The sequence below is a fragment of the Indicator indicator genome, chromosome 21 (genome assembly GCF_027791375.1).
Source record: "Indicator indicator isolate 239-I01 chromosome 21, UM_Iind_1.1, whole genome shotgun sequence".
Classification (NCBI taxonomy): domain Eukaryota; kingdom Metazoa; phylum Chordata; class Aves; order Piciformes; family Indicatoridae; genus Indicator; species Indicator indicator.
In genome coordinates, this window is record NC_072030.1 from 5,138,519 (window position 1) to 5,151,911 (window position 13,393).

Genomic DNA, 13,393 nt, shown 5'->3' on the forward strand with positions numbered 1-13,393 from the left:
TCTCTCTCTGTCTTTCCTTCCCATAGTTAAAATGCAGTTGGTGATTTTCCACAGCTACAGTCTTCCTTGAGTTTTGGAAGAGACGGAGAGCTGTATTAACCTATGACTGGGACCTGATAGACTGGGAAGATGAAGAGGTAAGGCTAAACAGAAATAAACCTGTAAATCTTGCCATCAGCAGGATTTAAAGTGTAAATATCAATGCAGATTGTAGGAATTTGTCATTCAGATTGTATTTGTATTTTAGAATGGGAGTTGCAGACTAAATGAGTATACTTGAGACTGTACAAAGATTCCTTGCCTTCTGCCACTACCATTATGATTCTAAATATAATTCTACATTTATTAAAAGTATCTTTTGAGAAACTGAGTGGGAATACTGCCCATACAGAAGAGAGAAGCTAATACTTTCATCTTTGACTATTTTGTTCTTTTCCAATCAAACTGATTCTCTGATACTACTAATGCTTTACAATTCTATGGTTACTTCCACTGGAAATCTGTAATCCTACCTAAAACCAGGAAAAAGGCAAAGGCACAAAAATTAGATTTTATATCCTTCAACATTCTGCTATCAGCATTAGCAATTGTACAATGATTTTATTACCTTCATAAATCACTAGTGACCATAGCTGTAATTTATATGGGTGATTAAATTGCAGTTTAAGTCAATAGTGACTTGCTATTACTTGGTCTATAGCTTTCCATAAATGTGTAGATACAAGCTTGTGGCCTTTAATAAGTGGTTTCCTATCACAAAAAACACTATTATAATTGACGTTAATTTATGGTTTTCTTATCAGTTTCTGCAGGAAAAAACAGTGCTTAATTCAGTATTATGACCCATGATCCTTTTAATACCCTCACAGAGCAGAGAGGAGGCTCTTAGGACTTCTGTTCTGTGTTGGGATCTGGCACTATTTCCAGGGATTTTCAAAAGAGTAATTTGGATATTTCTCATAGTCACAGAATGGTCTGGGTTGGAAGAGGTGTCAAGTTGCTCTGAGCCTTGTCAATGCTGATCTTGAATGTCCCCAGAGATGTGGCCTCAAATGCCTCCTTGGGCAAGCTGTTCCAGTGTTCCAGCACCCTCATGGGAAAGAACTTGTTCCTAACATCCAATCTAAATCTCCTCTTCTCTAATTTCAAACCATTGCCCCTTGTCCTATCGCTGCAGGCCTTTGCAAACAGTCCCTCTGCAGCCTTCTTGTAGCCCCCTTCAGGTACTGGAAGGCTGCTATTAGGTCTCCCTGAAGCCCTCTCTCTTGCAGGCTGAACACCCCCAGCTCCCTCAGCCTGCCCTCATAGCAGAGGTGCTCCAGCCCCCTGATCATCTTCATGGCCCTCCTCTGGACCCACTTCATCAAGTCCAAGTACCTCCTATATTTGAGTTGAAGCATTATACAAATGAATTTGTATCCATATAAATTTCCTGCCTTCTAACACATATATGTCTGGGGTTTGATACTTCAATTTCAAGATCAAATTTAAAAAAGTAGTATAACAAGTGGAATCTGCTCTGTCATTCCAGGAAGAGTTGCGGCCCCAGTTTGAAGCTAAATATTCCCAAGTGGAAAGAGTAAATCCCATCACAGGAAAACCAGAACCTTTTCAGCCTTTCCCTGATAAGCTCAGTCGACTGATGGTGTCTGTCTCAGGAATATTCTTCATGGTAATGCTTAATAATATTGGAATTATTGTAGCCTTTAATCATATTCTGATATTAATAGTAATGCAAGTCATTCATTAAGATTAGGGGATTTATGTAGGCAAAACTGTCTCAGTTTTACTTCCTGTTTATGGATCTCTTTCTTTTAAAGTACCTGAGATAGTTATATTGTAAAAGAACAGCAAAGAAATGCTTTAATTTATCAATCATGTTTTTGTTCCTTCAAAGTCTGGTCACCAAAGCAAATGGCAATCTTTACTAAAACACTTGTTAATTTATTCATTCAGCAGAAATTCTTTCAGATAGGGTTTATTTTGTTCTAATATATCTCTTCATAAATACTTCCCTATAGATCTCACTGGTCCTTACTGCAGTGTTTGCAGTCGTGGTGTACCGTCTGGTAGCCATGGAGCAGTTTGCTTCTTTCAAGTGGTATTTCATCAAGAAGTATTGGCAGTTTGCAACATCTGGCACTGGAGTCTGCATCAATTTTATGATCATCATGTCACTCAATGTTGTAAGTCCTGTTCTTTGAAAGAAGGGATTCATGCGAAGGAGTAATTTTGTACACGGTTACTGTATAGCAGGTGTATACATGTTCTTGCTTATTCTTACAGCAGTGCCTAAAGCTAGTGTTTCAGGGGTTAATCCTCTTCTAATACTATTTCATGGCTTTTCTCTAATGCTTATTTAATTTGTCACTACACATCTTTGCTTATGTCACCAGATCACAGTGGTACAGACTACTGCTTTCTACATTTGCCCTTCTATCTTTTTTTTTTAGTAATACCTTTTACAAAGCATCTCTCCCCTAAATGGAACTGCATCGTTTTCTTGGCTGACAAATTTCTATTTTTATTGTTGTTGTTGTTTGTTTTTTTAATTGATAAAATTGTTTTCCTTTCTTACGTAAAATGCAGTAAATGAAGCTATTAAATCAGTGCTGCACAGTCACGGTGATACATGAATTCAGTTTAAGCTTTTCCTGTCATGTAGCAGCACAGGTTTAATCATTTGCTGTGCTAGCACAAAGTACATGAACATAATAAACTCTGGTCCTTCAATTACAATATAATTTATCACTTTTCTATTCCTGTGCAAGCAGAAACAGGTAAAAAGGAATAATAGCACAGCAAGCAATGGCTGTGAGTTCTGTTAAGAAGGCTGTGCACTTACTGCAATCAGAAAGCATTCTCCAAAAGAGACTGTCATGTATTATATGTGATAATTCTAAATCAATAAAAAGTACATTCAAGTGAACAAGCACTCCACAGCTGTTGAAAATAGCCCGCTATTGATAGTAATAAATACTGAAGGAAATATTTTTCACAGTTGGTTACTACCTTGGTCTAAGTGTTATTTAAAATGGAGATAGTCAATATATAAACAGATAAGGCCATTTTCAGCAGGAGGCTGATATCCTCATCACTATGCACTTTCATGCAAGGGACAATTGTATTATTTAAAGGCTTTTGCCTACTTTCAGATCACATAGTTTTGTTTCTGAAGGCAAAGGATAAGCTTCTAACTCTTTGTTAAAAGAGCTGTTGATGTCTGAACACTTCTCTTGAACTATTTCCTCTTGATTTAGCTTTATTGTGTATTTAATGTATGCACTTAGATACATTTACATGGGTAAAGAAAAATGGAACTAAAGTAATTCAATGAAGTCTTTGTATGAAATTATGCATCCACATCTGGCCTCAAAAATCACACTCCCTTCTCTGTCCAGAAATATTGTTGTAGGACATCAGAACACTTATGCTTGTCATGCTTGTTCCCATTCTGGATTTGACATCACAACAGACAGGATCAGCTATACTTAAACCATCTCTTCTTTCTGTTTTAGGTGTATGAAAAGGTTGCCTATCTACTGACAGACTTAGGTATGTAGGTCTTTACAGGTGGTATGGTTCTTGCTAGCTTTGGCATATACCTTTACATTTCTGAAAAACAGGGGCTTGAAAACTTCATCTATGCATAGTTTGATTCTGGAATTTCCCTAAAACATGAGAAGAATCACAGAAAGAAATTATAGGATTATTTCATTGAGGAAATAATAGAAAAGAAGGGACTTTGTTCTTATACTTCTCCCTTTTTAATGTTTTATTGTATAAATTGAAAACCTGTCATCCTGTAATGGAACAAAAGTCAAAACATATCCTTTCTTAGTATGCTAAACCAGGTTTTCTCCCATTTTTCCCAAATGCTTGGGGTTTTGTTTGTTTGTTGTTTTTGTTTGTTTAGGGGGGCGTTTGATCTTTTGTTTGTTTGTTTGTTTTTACAATTCTTTAATTTTCACTTTCTTGTGGAAAAAAATAAGATAAAATTACATGATCCAAGATAGAAATGTTGTCATAAATTTGAAAGTAGCTCTAATTCTGCCACGTTAAAAAAAATTATATTGGAGCTTCAGTAGGAGCTGGGGTTGTTCAGTTTAGAGAAGAGAAGACTCCATAGCTGCCTTCCAATACCTGATGGGATCCTACAAGAAGGCTTGAGAGGGACTTTTCATCAGGGTGTCTAGTGTCAGGACAAGGAGGAATGGTTTTAAGCTGACGGGAAGCAGGTTGAGGCTGGCTTTTAGGAAGAAGTTCTTCAAGGCCAGGTTGGATGAGACCTTGAGCAGCCAAGTCTAGCTGAGGGGCATCCCTGCCCATGGCAAGGAGGTTGCAGTAGGTGATCTCTAAAGTCCCTTCCAACCTAAGCCATTCTCTGATTCTAGTTTTGTTTCAGTCATAGAAGTCAAGCTTCCTAGCTTATAGAAAACAAGAAAGCAAAGACATCATAGAAGACCTGCTACGTGAATGTATTACTTTAAGTGTTTCTTCTTACTTGCTTTCTTTTAGTCCGCGTCAAAATTACAGAGTTGGTAATTGTCACAGTTTTAAAGCAAACTCACTACTTAAATTTAACAGCGCCCTCTTCTGGTGTAACTATGCAAGAGCATGCATTGCCCAAGATGCTAAAGGGTTTGTACTGCTTCAGGTAACACGGGGCTGAGCAGGTTAGAAAGATTCCCAATGTAGGCTCAACTTATTTAATTGCTTTCTAAAATATTTTTAATTTTTTTTTTCAGATCAAACGGATTTGTATTCCTACTTAACTTTTAAAAGATATTATATTGTTGTAGACTAGAGAATGAGAAAGAAAATAATGATTTTGTTTAAGTATACAAGCTGATTTTTCCCAAAATACATGGAAAAGTTTTGGTGTGCTTTGCTTTGCTTTGCTTTTTGGTTTGTTTTATTTTATTTTGTTTTGATTTATTTTATTTTTATTTTGTTTTGATTTCTTTCATTTTTATTTTGGGTTTATTTATTTCATTTTTATTTTGGGTTTATTTCTTTCATTTTTATTTTGGGTTTATTTCTTTCATTTTTATTTTGGGTTTATTTATTTTATTTGTATTTTATTTCAATTATTTCATTTCATTTTGTTTTGTTTTATTTCGTTTTGTTTCTTTTTATTTTATTTCATTTTATTTTATTTTAAACATGCTTCTTCAATTGAGCATAATGCAGCATCAGGTGTTTGAGGTAGGTAGCACACTTCACTTCCTAAGGTGTTTTACACCAAGGAGAAGGATGACACATTAACTTCTTGGAAAATTGTTCATATGTAAAGCTAGTATCCTGTACATTTGTATCCTAATTTATTCCTCATTAGACCAAAGTAATTAGTTAGTGCAAATTTTAACTGAAAAATCAATGCAGTTTAGAATTCCAGCTCATGTACATGCTTTACATCTTTTACCAGTGGCCTCTACTCCAGGATTGATACATCCATCAAATAATGCATATTGTGTCTTTCAACAGAGCACCCTAGAACAGAGTCTGAATGGGAAAACAGCTTTGCCTTGAAAATGTTCCTCTTCCAGTTCGTCAACTTGAACAGCTCCATCTTCTACATTGCCTTTTTTCTTGGCAGGTAAGTTACCTTTGCCACCTGCACTCAGAGGAAATTTTACATGGGGTTCATAATCCTTGCTTATTTTATAGGTTCAAAGAAAATACAGGGACAGTCAGACCTGTAAGATGTAGATGCAAGTCAGTTTCCAAGGATAATTGATAATACTAAATTAATATTTTTAACTGTATGTGAGGACTGGACCTTTGAAATCTTTACTCACGAAAAAGTCTATCTTTACTAAACAAGAATTCACAACCTTTGGGAATACAGCCACTTCCTAAATGTGGGTCTGTATTTAGCCTTGCACTAATAGGCTTGGTTCAGTTTTTCTTGTTTATTTCCCTTTGGTTACATTTCCCAGGATCCATTTCTATAAATAGTAAAGATTGTCTGCCAGATCTTATACAAGAGTAGGAAGCAGAAACCCTAAGTTCAATTTTTTTGTGTATCTTTAACTCAGAGCATGAGATACTGGACGGGTCTGACCTTGCTCCATCTTCACTTCAATTTTGTTGTGATCAGACCTATTGCTCCTGCAGGTCCAGCAGAGTGTAAAATTTTGTAATAGAATTTCAGTTCAAGATTGTTTGGAGAGAAAAAAACCTTCTGAGAAAGACTGTTGGTAATACCTGCTTGTTAGATCCAGTGATGTTATTTACCATCCAGCTTCTAAACTACTTTGTATATTGCTGCCTCCCATACCTAGTAGAATCAGGCATGGATTTTTTTTTTTTCCCTCTCTCACTTGTATGTTTCACTGAGGTCATTAAGAATTTTGGTCCAAATCATTGTGCAAGAATTAGTTAGATCTGCAAAAAGCATCTAGTCATGATGAGTTTGGAAATAATTTTATGCTTGTCTGAAAGTTCAAGCCAGCTCATGCTTCACATGGGCAAGCAGACTCCTGTGCTGCAGTAAATTCCTGTGTATTGCAATGCCTCAGCTTCTTAGAAGTAGATTAGAGAGTCCGAATAGCTAACAGCTAACATCCTGAAGCCAGGATTTTTGTTCTGGACATAATAAAAAGTTAGGATCTCTTGCAAAATGATGGTCTTTGTTTGCATTCTGAAACTTCCATATCCTACAGATACCAGATTTAAGCCTGTGTAATTTAATGTTTGTGTTTCATGGATTTGCTCAGTGGATGTTGTGAAATCACTACTGACACAAGATGTTCTTGGAATGTCTACTGACAAACAGAAATCTTATTTTCCAGATTTGCAGGCCGCCCAGGAAAGTACAACAAGCTTTTTAATAGATGGAGACTCGAAGAGGTAAGCAAATCCTCCTGTGGGTTCCTGTGAAATTTCCTTGAGTGAAAAGGAAGTGGCTGAAGGACATGAATTACACCCAGTTTGAAAGATTTATTATTCCATCTAAGTGCAGTGAAAAGTAAACTCTTATTTATAGCAAAGGGTAGGAAACAGGAGGTGTGTTTTTCCTTCTACATTCTCCACTGTGCTGAGTGACTCTGCCTAAGACATGCAGTTCTTCCTGCCTCTCTCTTTGGGAGAAGCAAACAGCGATAGACCTTCACCTCACAGGATCAGCTAAATCCTGCATGGTTGGAATCTCCAGTGTATGTGGAACTTTTGGATGGGGGCCATATATATAAAGCCATCGGCTTCTTAAGTTTCTACTAACACAGGAAAGATGTGGACCTATTGGAGCAGGTCTGGAGAAGGTCACCAAAATGATCCAGGGGCTGGAACACCTCTCCTGTGAACTCAGGCCAAGAGAATTGGAACTAGTTAGCTGAATGTGTATCTTCTCTCTGAAAAACATGTTTCTTCCACTGAACCTTGGTAGCCATAGAGTAAAATACCAGAATTTTGTAGTCCATGGTCTAGAAAAGTTTCTGTAATTACTAAACATTTTAATAAAGCAATTTGTATAGTAAAGATACTGGTACCAGAGATTCAGCTACTGAGTCTCTGGGCTTAGGATATTGCAAATTAATATATTGTTCCATTCTTTTGAAATAAATGCATATGTATTGTTCTAAGGGAAATGGACTTATGTGTCTAGCACACATAACCCTTAGGCAACACAATCCATTTCTCCAGGAAGTAACATGTGTAAAGGTTGTTCAACTACATTATGTATTAATATTTCTGCTACTAATATTTCTTTTAATATTTCTGTAGCTGAAAGTTAGTGGTTTTTCACCAAACACAGCTGAGTATTTTTCATTCAGCCACCCTCTGAACAAATGAAACTGAAAGGACTTCTCTGATTTTACCTATTGATCTTTTCCAATTTCATTTTCAGTGTCATCCTAGTGGCTGCTTGATAGATCTGTGCTTGCAAATGGGAGTTATTATGGTTTTAAAACAAATGTGGAACAACTTCATGGAACTAGGCTACCCGTAAGTTCAGATGTTAACATCTGTTTTACTGATAGTGGTTACATAGTAGGAGGAAGAACAGTTTTATGTTTGGAGAATTATTTCACTTTTTGCTTCTCACATACTGCAACTTTATTCTCAAGGGAAACACTAACTGCTTCTCTCAGGGCATGTTTACTATCTAAATTCCTTATTGTAATGAAGAATTTTAAGAACTTTTGGAAGTTCTTTTAATTCTATCTCATGTGATATTGTAAGTATTTCCAGAAAATGCATAAATAAACGTTCAAAATAGGCCAAATTACTTAAAACCAGCAAGTATTGTAAAATCTTGAGCAAGTACAGTCAATAACACTCTGTTAATCTCCTAAAGTTTATTACAGAATTGGTGGTCAAGGCGCAAAATGAAGAGAGGAGGCCAATTAATGGAACAAAAAATTTCTCTGCCTCAGTGGGAAAAAGATTGGAATCTGCAGCCAATGAATCTCCATGGTTTAATGGATGAATATTTGGAGATGGGTGAGCAAATTCAGGGAGGCATCAGTTTCCTTAAGAAATTGGAACTCTGTTGCATGTTAAAAGATCTTTCGCCTTTCCAGTTTCTAACCATAGAAATTCCCATCCAGTTTTACAGTTTGGCTTTACCACCATCTTTGTTGCTGCCTTCCCACTGGCACCTCTCCTGGCACTGCTCAACAATATCATAGAAATAAGGTTAGATGCATACAAGTTTGTCACACAGTGGCGAAGACCCATGCCTGCAAGAGCCACAGATATAGGTGAGGCAACCTAATGACTGTCACTGGCAGGTATCATCTCTCTGTTTCCTTCTTCAATGCAGCTTAACATCAAAAGTTAAATTAATAATGTAACCTACAGATCTCAGAGACGACAGCTCTCCTGTTAAGCAACAAAAGGATTTTCAATTGCTTAGCTAAAGGGTGTCATCAAATTTGCTTTCCTCCTCAAATTTGCTTTCCTCCTCAAATTTGCTTTCCTCCTCAAATTTGCTTTCCTCCTCAAATTTGCTTTCCTCCTCAAATTTGCTTTCCATTTCCAATAATAGCATTTGAACGTTTTAAACCAGGCTAAAATAGTATTTCAGGTGTCTGATCTGTGGAACTTTGGATCTAGAATGTTATCCAAAATCAACTGAATTTAGAAATTAAATCTTGGGATTACATTCAGTTTTGTTTTAAAACTGTATAAAATAAAATAAGAAATCTCTCAGAGTCAACCAGGTTGGAAAAGACCTGGAGATCATCAAGTCCAGCCTATTACCTAATACCTAATACCTCCTGACAACTAAACCATGGCTGCAAGTGCCACATCCAATCTTTTTTTGAGCAGCTCCAGGGACGGTGAATCCACCACCTCCCTGGGCAGCACATTCCCCTGGCCAATTACTCTTTCTGTGAAGAACTTTCTCCTCACCTCAAGCCTAAACTTCCCCTGGTGCAGCTTGAGACTGTGTCCTCTTGTTCTGCTGCTGGTTGCCTGGCAGAAGAGACCAACCCCCACCTGGCTACAACGTCCTTTCAGGTAGTTGTAGAGAGCAATAAGGTCTCCCCTGAGCCTCCTCCAGGCTAAAATGTCCTATGTGGTCTTTACAACCAAAGGTTATGGTTATACCTTTACTGCTTGGCTATTTCTTCTCAGCAGGGAGTACCCTCCTGTGAAGGGTGGTGAAGCCAGTGGTAACAGGAATGTGGGGACATGGCTTAATCTTGCCTAGCTTTTCTGAATGAATAATTCTTTGTCAATGAGAAATGTAAACTCTGTGCCTAATAATGACTTTAATATCACTTTATGACTGAATATGACTGTAAAAAAACTAATGACTTGTCATTTCTCTTGTTTCTAGGCATCTGGTATGGGATTCTGGAAGGAATTGGAGTTCTGGCTGTCATCACCAATGCCTTCGTTATTGCCATTACTTCAGATTACATTCCACGCTTTGTCTATGCATACAAATATGGTCCTTGTACAGATCAAGGTTACAGACAAGAAAAGTAATTAATGATATTCTTTATATATATACATGTATATTTCAGTGTAAGCACACTTTTCTTGCTCCTTTCTGTGTTAAGATACTTAATATATATCAGTAGCATCTTACCTTTTACATCTATGCAAGCCATCCCCACGACTTTGCAAACTAATCCCACAGTTCTCTAAGTGGAAAATCTTCTCTTCCCTTCTGAATACAAGCAGCAAAGTTCAATGGACAGTGTAGCAGTTTTCATGCTTTGTCTAGATAAGCTTTTCTTCTTTTCTACTCATTCACTCTCAAACTTCACTACCTGTTTGTTGTTTGCTTGCAGCCAAGCTCCAGCATGAATGGTTTTGACACTATTTAGAATAAGAGAATGTCCACAGAGAATGTAGCTTACTCTCAAGCAAGGTATCTTGCCTATCTTTGCACCATCAGGCTTGTTTCCTGTACTTAGACAGCAGTGTCTCTGAACTGAGAGTCCACTGTTCTCTGTCTCATTTCCCACTGATTATCATGACCTTTTACATGATATAAATGGACCACAGTACTCATGGGCATCTGTCCTTCCTTCCCTCATTGCTCCATTTCTAATGATTCAAAATAGAGATTTACTCTTCTTGTAAAAAAAAAAAAAAGAAAAGAATGAGGCAGGATAGAATGAAAAGAACATTAGTGCTTATGTGCACTACCAGTGCCTTTAATAGAGAACTATGTAATTCGGTTTCTTCTTTTGCCAGTAGTGGTTTGAGGTGTCACAGCAAACCTGCAAGTTCAGGAGGTATAATAGAATCCCTGGTATATCTCTTTTAAAGGCCCTTCTGAAGGCCCTTTGTTAAATTACAAGCCAGATTTCCCAGAGCATGGCATGTTCTACATGTCTGCAATTTTCCAGGAACAGACAAAGGTTTCACTCCTACAGTCATAATTCAATGTATTTATGTGGTTTCTGTCATTAACCCTTCATACATTGTTGCCTTTAAGATGGCTGATACATATGCACTGTTCATTTTACCGCTGGTGAAAATTCTGCTTTGATTCAACTCTTCAAACTGTCATTTTTTGGTGTGTTCTGCCTGATTAGCAGCAGATTCTGCCAGGATTTTAAACTACTTTCCTCTCTGCTCCTTTAGCCATTTTCTATGTCAAGTCATTGCAGGAGACAGTGAAGAAAAAAGAAAAGTATCTTACTGCTTTTTTTGTTTATATCTGCTGGTATACAAGATGCAGAACCATTAAAGTGGATGAAAACAGATTTTTAAATAGTGTTGCCATTGAAATAGCTGTTATTTATTTCTTTCCAATACAGCTTTGCTTAGATGCTTAAAATTTTAGAGTTGCTTTTTCCTTTATAAGCAAATAGAATAACTAGTATGCTTTACAATATGTGATAGCAGAATATGGTTGCATACAGGATCTATGCTATATATGAAGAAAGCCCTGATCCCCTGTCTTTTGCTTTCAGATGCTTAAAAGGATATGTCAACAGCAGCTTGTCAGTTTTTGATCTGAGTGAACTTGGGATGGGATACTCAGGTTACTGCCGGTAAGTTTTGATGCTCTGCCTTCTTGTAATGAAAGCATAGACATTAAATTGAGAGTCAGAGCTTAAATTACTAGCAGAATGGAGGTGGGGAGGGGTGCCTGTAAAAGCTTTGGAGTTTGAATTTGTTCATCATGGAAGTCTCAAGGTACCAATGTTGTGTGGGAGGATGCAGTACTAACACATCGGAAACCTGCGTTCTGAATTTTTCCAGGACTCTTCCAAGCTATATTTTTCTTGCCTCTAGAAATCTTTTATGTCATTTTGAAGTTTCCCCACCTGCCAAGAAGAGTACAAATTCTCATTTCACTTTTGTTAAGTATTCTGAGGTCTATTAATTAAAATACACAGTTAAAACGTTGGTTGTGTAGAAATCCCAAACAAGAGGAATACAAGAAATTCAGCCCCATAAAATTAAATACAGTGTTGCAGGACTCTGCACTCCTGCTTTCAAATTTAGTTTTGCAATGAGGGTCAGTTACAGAATCATGCTGCATTTATGCAAAATCTATCTGAAGAACTTCAAATCCTTACAAGAAAGGAGAAGAACCAATTTGGAGTCGACTTGATGAAGCCCTGGCAACATGATCTAGTTGGAGCTCACTGCAGGGGGGCTGGACAAGATGATATTTGAAGGTCCTTTCCAACCTGATGCAATCTGTGAATCTGAATTTAACACTTCAAGGTGTCAGCTTTGTAACAACAAAATAAATTCTTTGCCCTGGTTTTATTAGCAGCCCTATTTAATTGCCTGTATTGTGGATTATTCTTCCCCTTCGCTGTTTAATTCCTCATATATGTTTTCCCTTCACTTTTTCTCCTTTTAGCCAGACCTGGGATAAACTAGAGAGCTTTGCACCGTGTTCAGGTTTTTGAGCACAGCCTTAACTTCCAGAGCTTTGCTTTTCTTTGCAGGTATAGAGATTACAGAGCTCCACCATGGAGCTCAACTCCATATGAATTCACTTTGCAGTTCTGGCATGTCCTGGCAGCACGGCTGGCCTTCATCATTGTATTTGAGGTTAGTCATGGGAAGGAATAATTCCTTTCTACCTCTTTAAAGCTCAAGTTGATTTTTTACAGTACTCTTATAAATATATGGTCAGTATCACCAACTGTTTGTTCATTACTGTCCAGAGAGAGAATAAAAAATATTTCCCTCCCCAAACTGTTGTGTTCCTTTACAGTCATCTTATGCATCATGTTGATTCACAATCAAATCTTGGGATTTATTGGGGGAAAAAAAAAAAAGAAATGCAGCTTATGTGTACATTAAGTGCAGTTATTAAAAGCTAAAATCTGTGTCAGGGAAATTATTCTAGCCTAATATAAAAGAAGAAACTTGTGTACTAACTTTAAAGAACATATTTCATACTGTCCAGGGAATCCTGGTTGGTTACTTTGATTACAAACTCTTAACAAAGACTGCTTGTAGGTAGTGTTTGCTGTTGGTATTCCAACCAACGTATCCTGCAATCAGATCTTCATTTAGGTCACTAGCTATATCCTTAGCTTGACTTTTCAGAAGTCTTCACCATTTTCACATTTCTGATAGACTGCTAATTTGCACCCATATGTGTGTGTGTATATTTTAAAAAGTGTTGCTTTTAAGTCATGAACTGAATCTCAGTTCTAGTTTTTCATGGACTTTTAGGCCCTAAAATGTGGTCCTAAGAATGAATATTTATGCATCTTTAAAGCAATTATTTTTGTTCTTCTTTTCAGCACCTTGTTTTTGGAATAAAATCTTTCATTGCCTACCTGATTCCAGACATGCCCAAAGACTTGTGTGACAGAATGAGGAGAGAGAAATACTTAGTGCAGGAAATGATGTATGAGGCTGAACTGGAGCATTTACAGAGAGAAAGGAAAAAGAATGGGAAGCAGTATCACCATGAATGGCCTTAGTCACTACCATGCTGCAACAA

General features: G+C 37.1%; 1 protein-coding gene across 1 annotated transcript in view; it reads left to right on the forward strand.

The window, feature by feature from the left end:
• The window catches only part of ANO3 (anoctamin 3), a 168,893-nt gene extending 155,520 nt beyond the window's left edge, over nt 1-13,373 (forward strand). The window contains exons 15-27 of the mRNA XM_054390489.1: nt 55-137; nt 1,532-1,672; nt 2,022-2,186; nt 3,519-3,555; nt 5,488-5,599; nt 6,798-6,855; nt 7,853-7,950; nt 8,303-8,448; nt 8,556-8,708; nt 9,794-9,941; nt 11,388-11,468; nt 12,381-12,486; nt 13,191-13,373. Of these exons, the coding sequence (XP_054246464.1) occupies nt 55-137; nt 1,532-1,672; nt 2,022-2,186; nt 3,519-3,555; nt 5,488-5,599; nt 6,798-6,855; nt 7,853-7,950; nt 8,303-8,448; nt 8,556-8,708; nt 9,794-9,941; nt 11,388-11,468; nt 12,381-12,486; nt 13,191-13,373 (1,511 nt within the window). The remainder of the gene's footprint in view (nt 1-54; nt 138-1,531; nt 1,673-2,021; nt 2,187-3,518; nt 3,556-5,487; nt 5,600-6,797; nt 6,856-7,852; nt 7,951-8,302; nt 8,449-8,555; nt 8,709-9,793; nt 9,942-11,387; nt 11,469-12,380; nt 12,487-13,190) is intronic.
• The last annotated feature ends 20 nt before the right edge of the window (nt 13,374-13,393 follow it).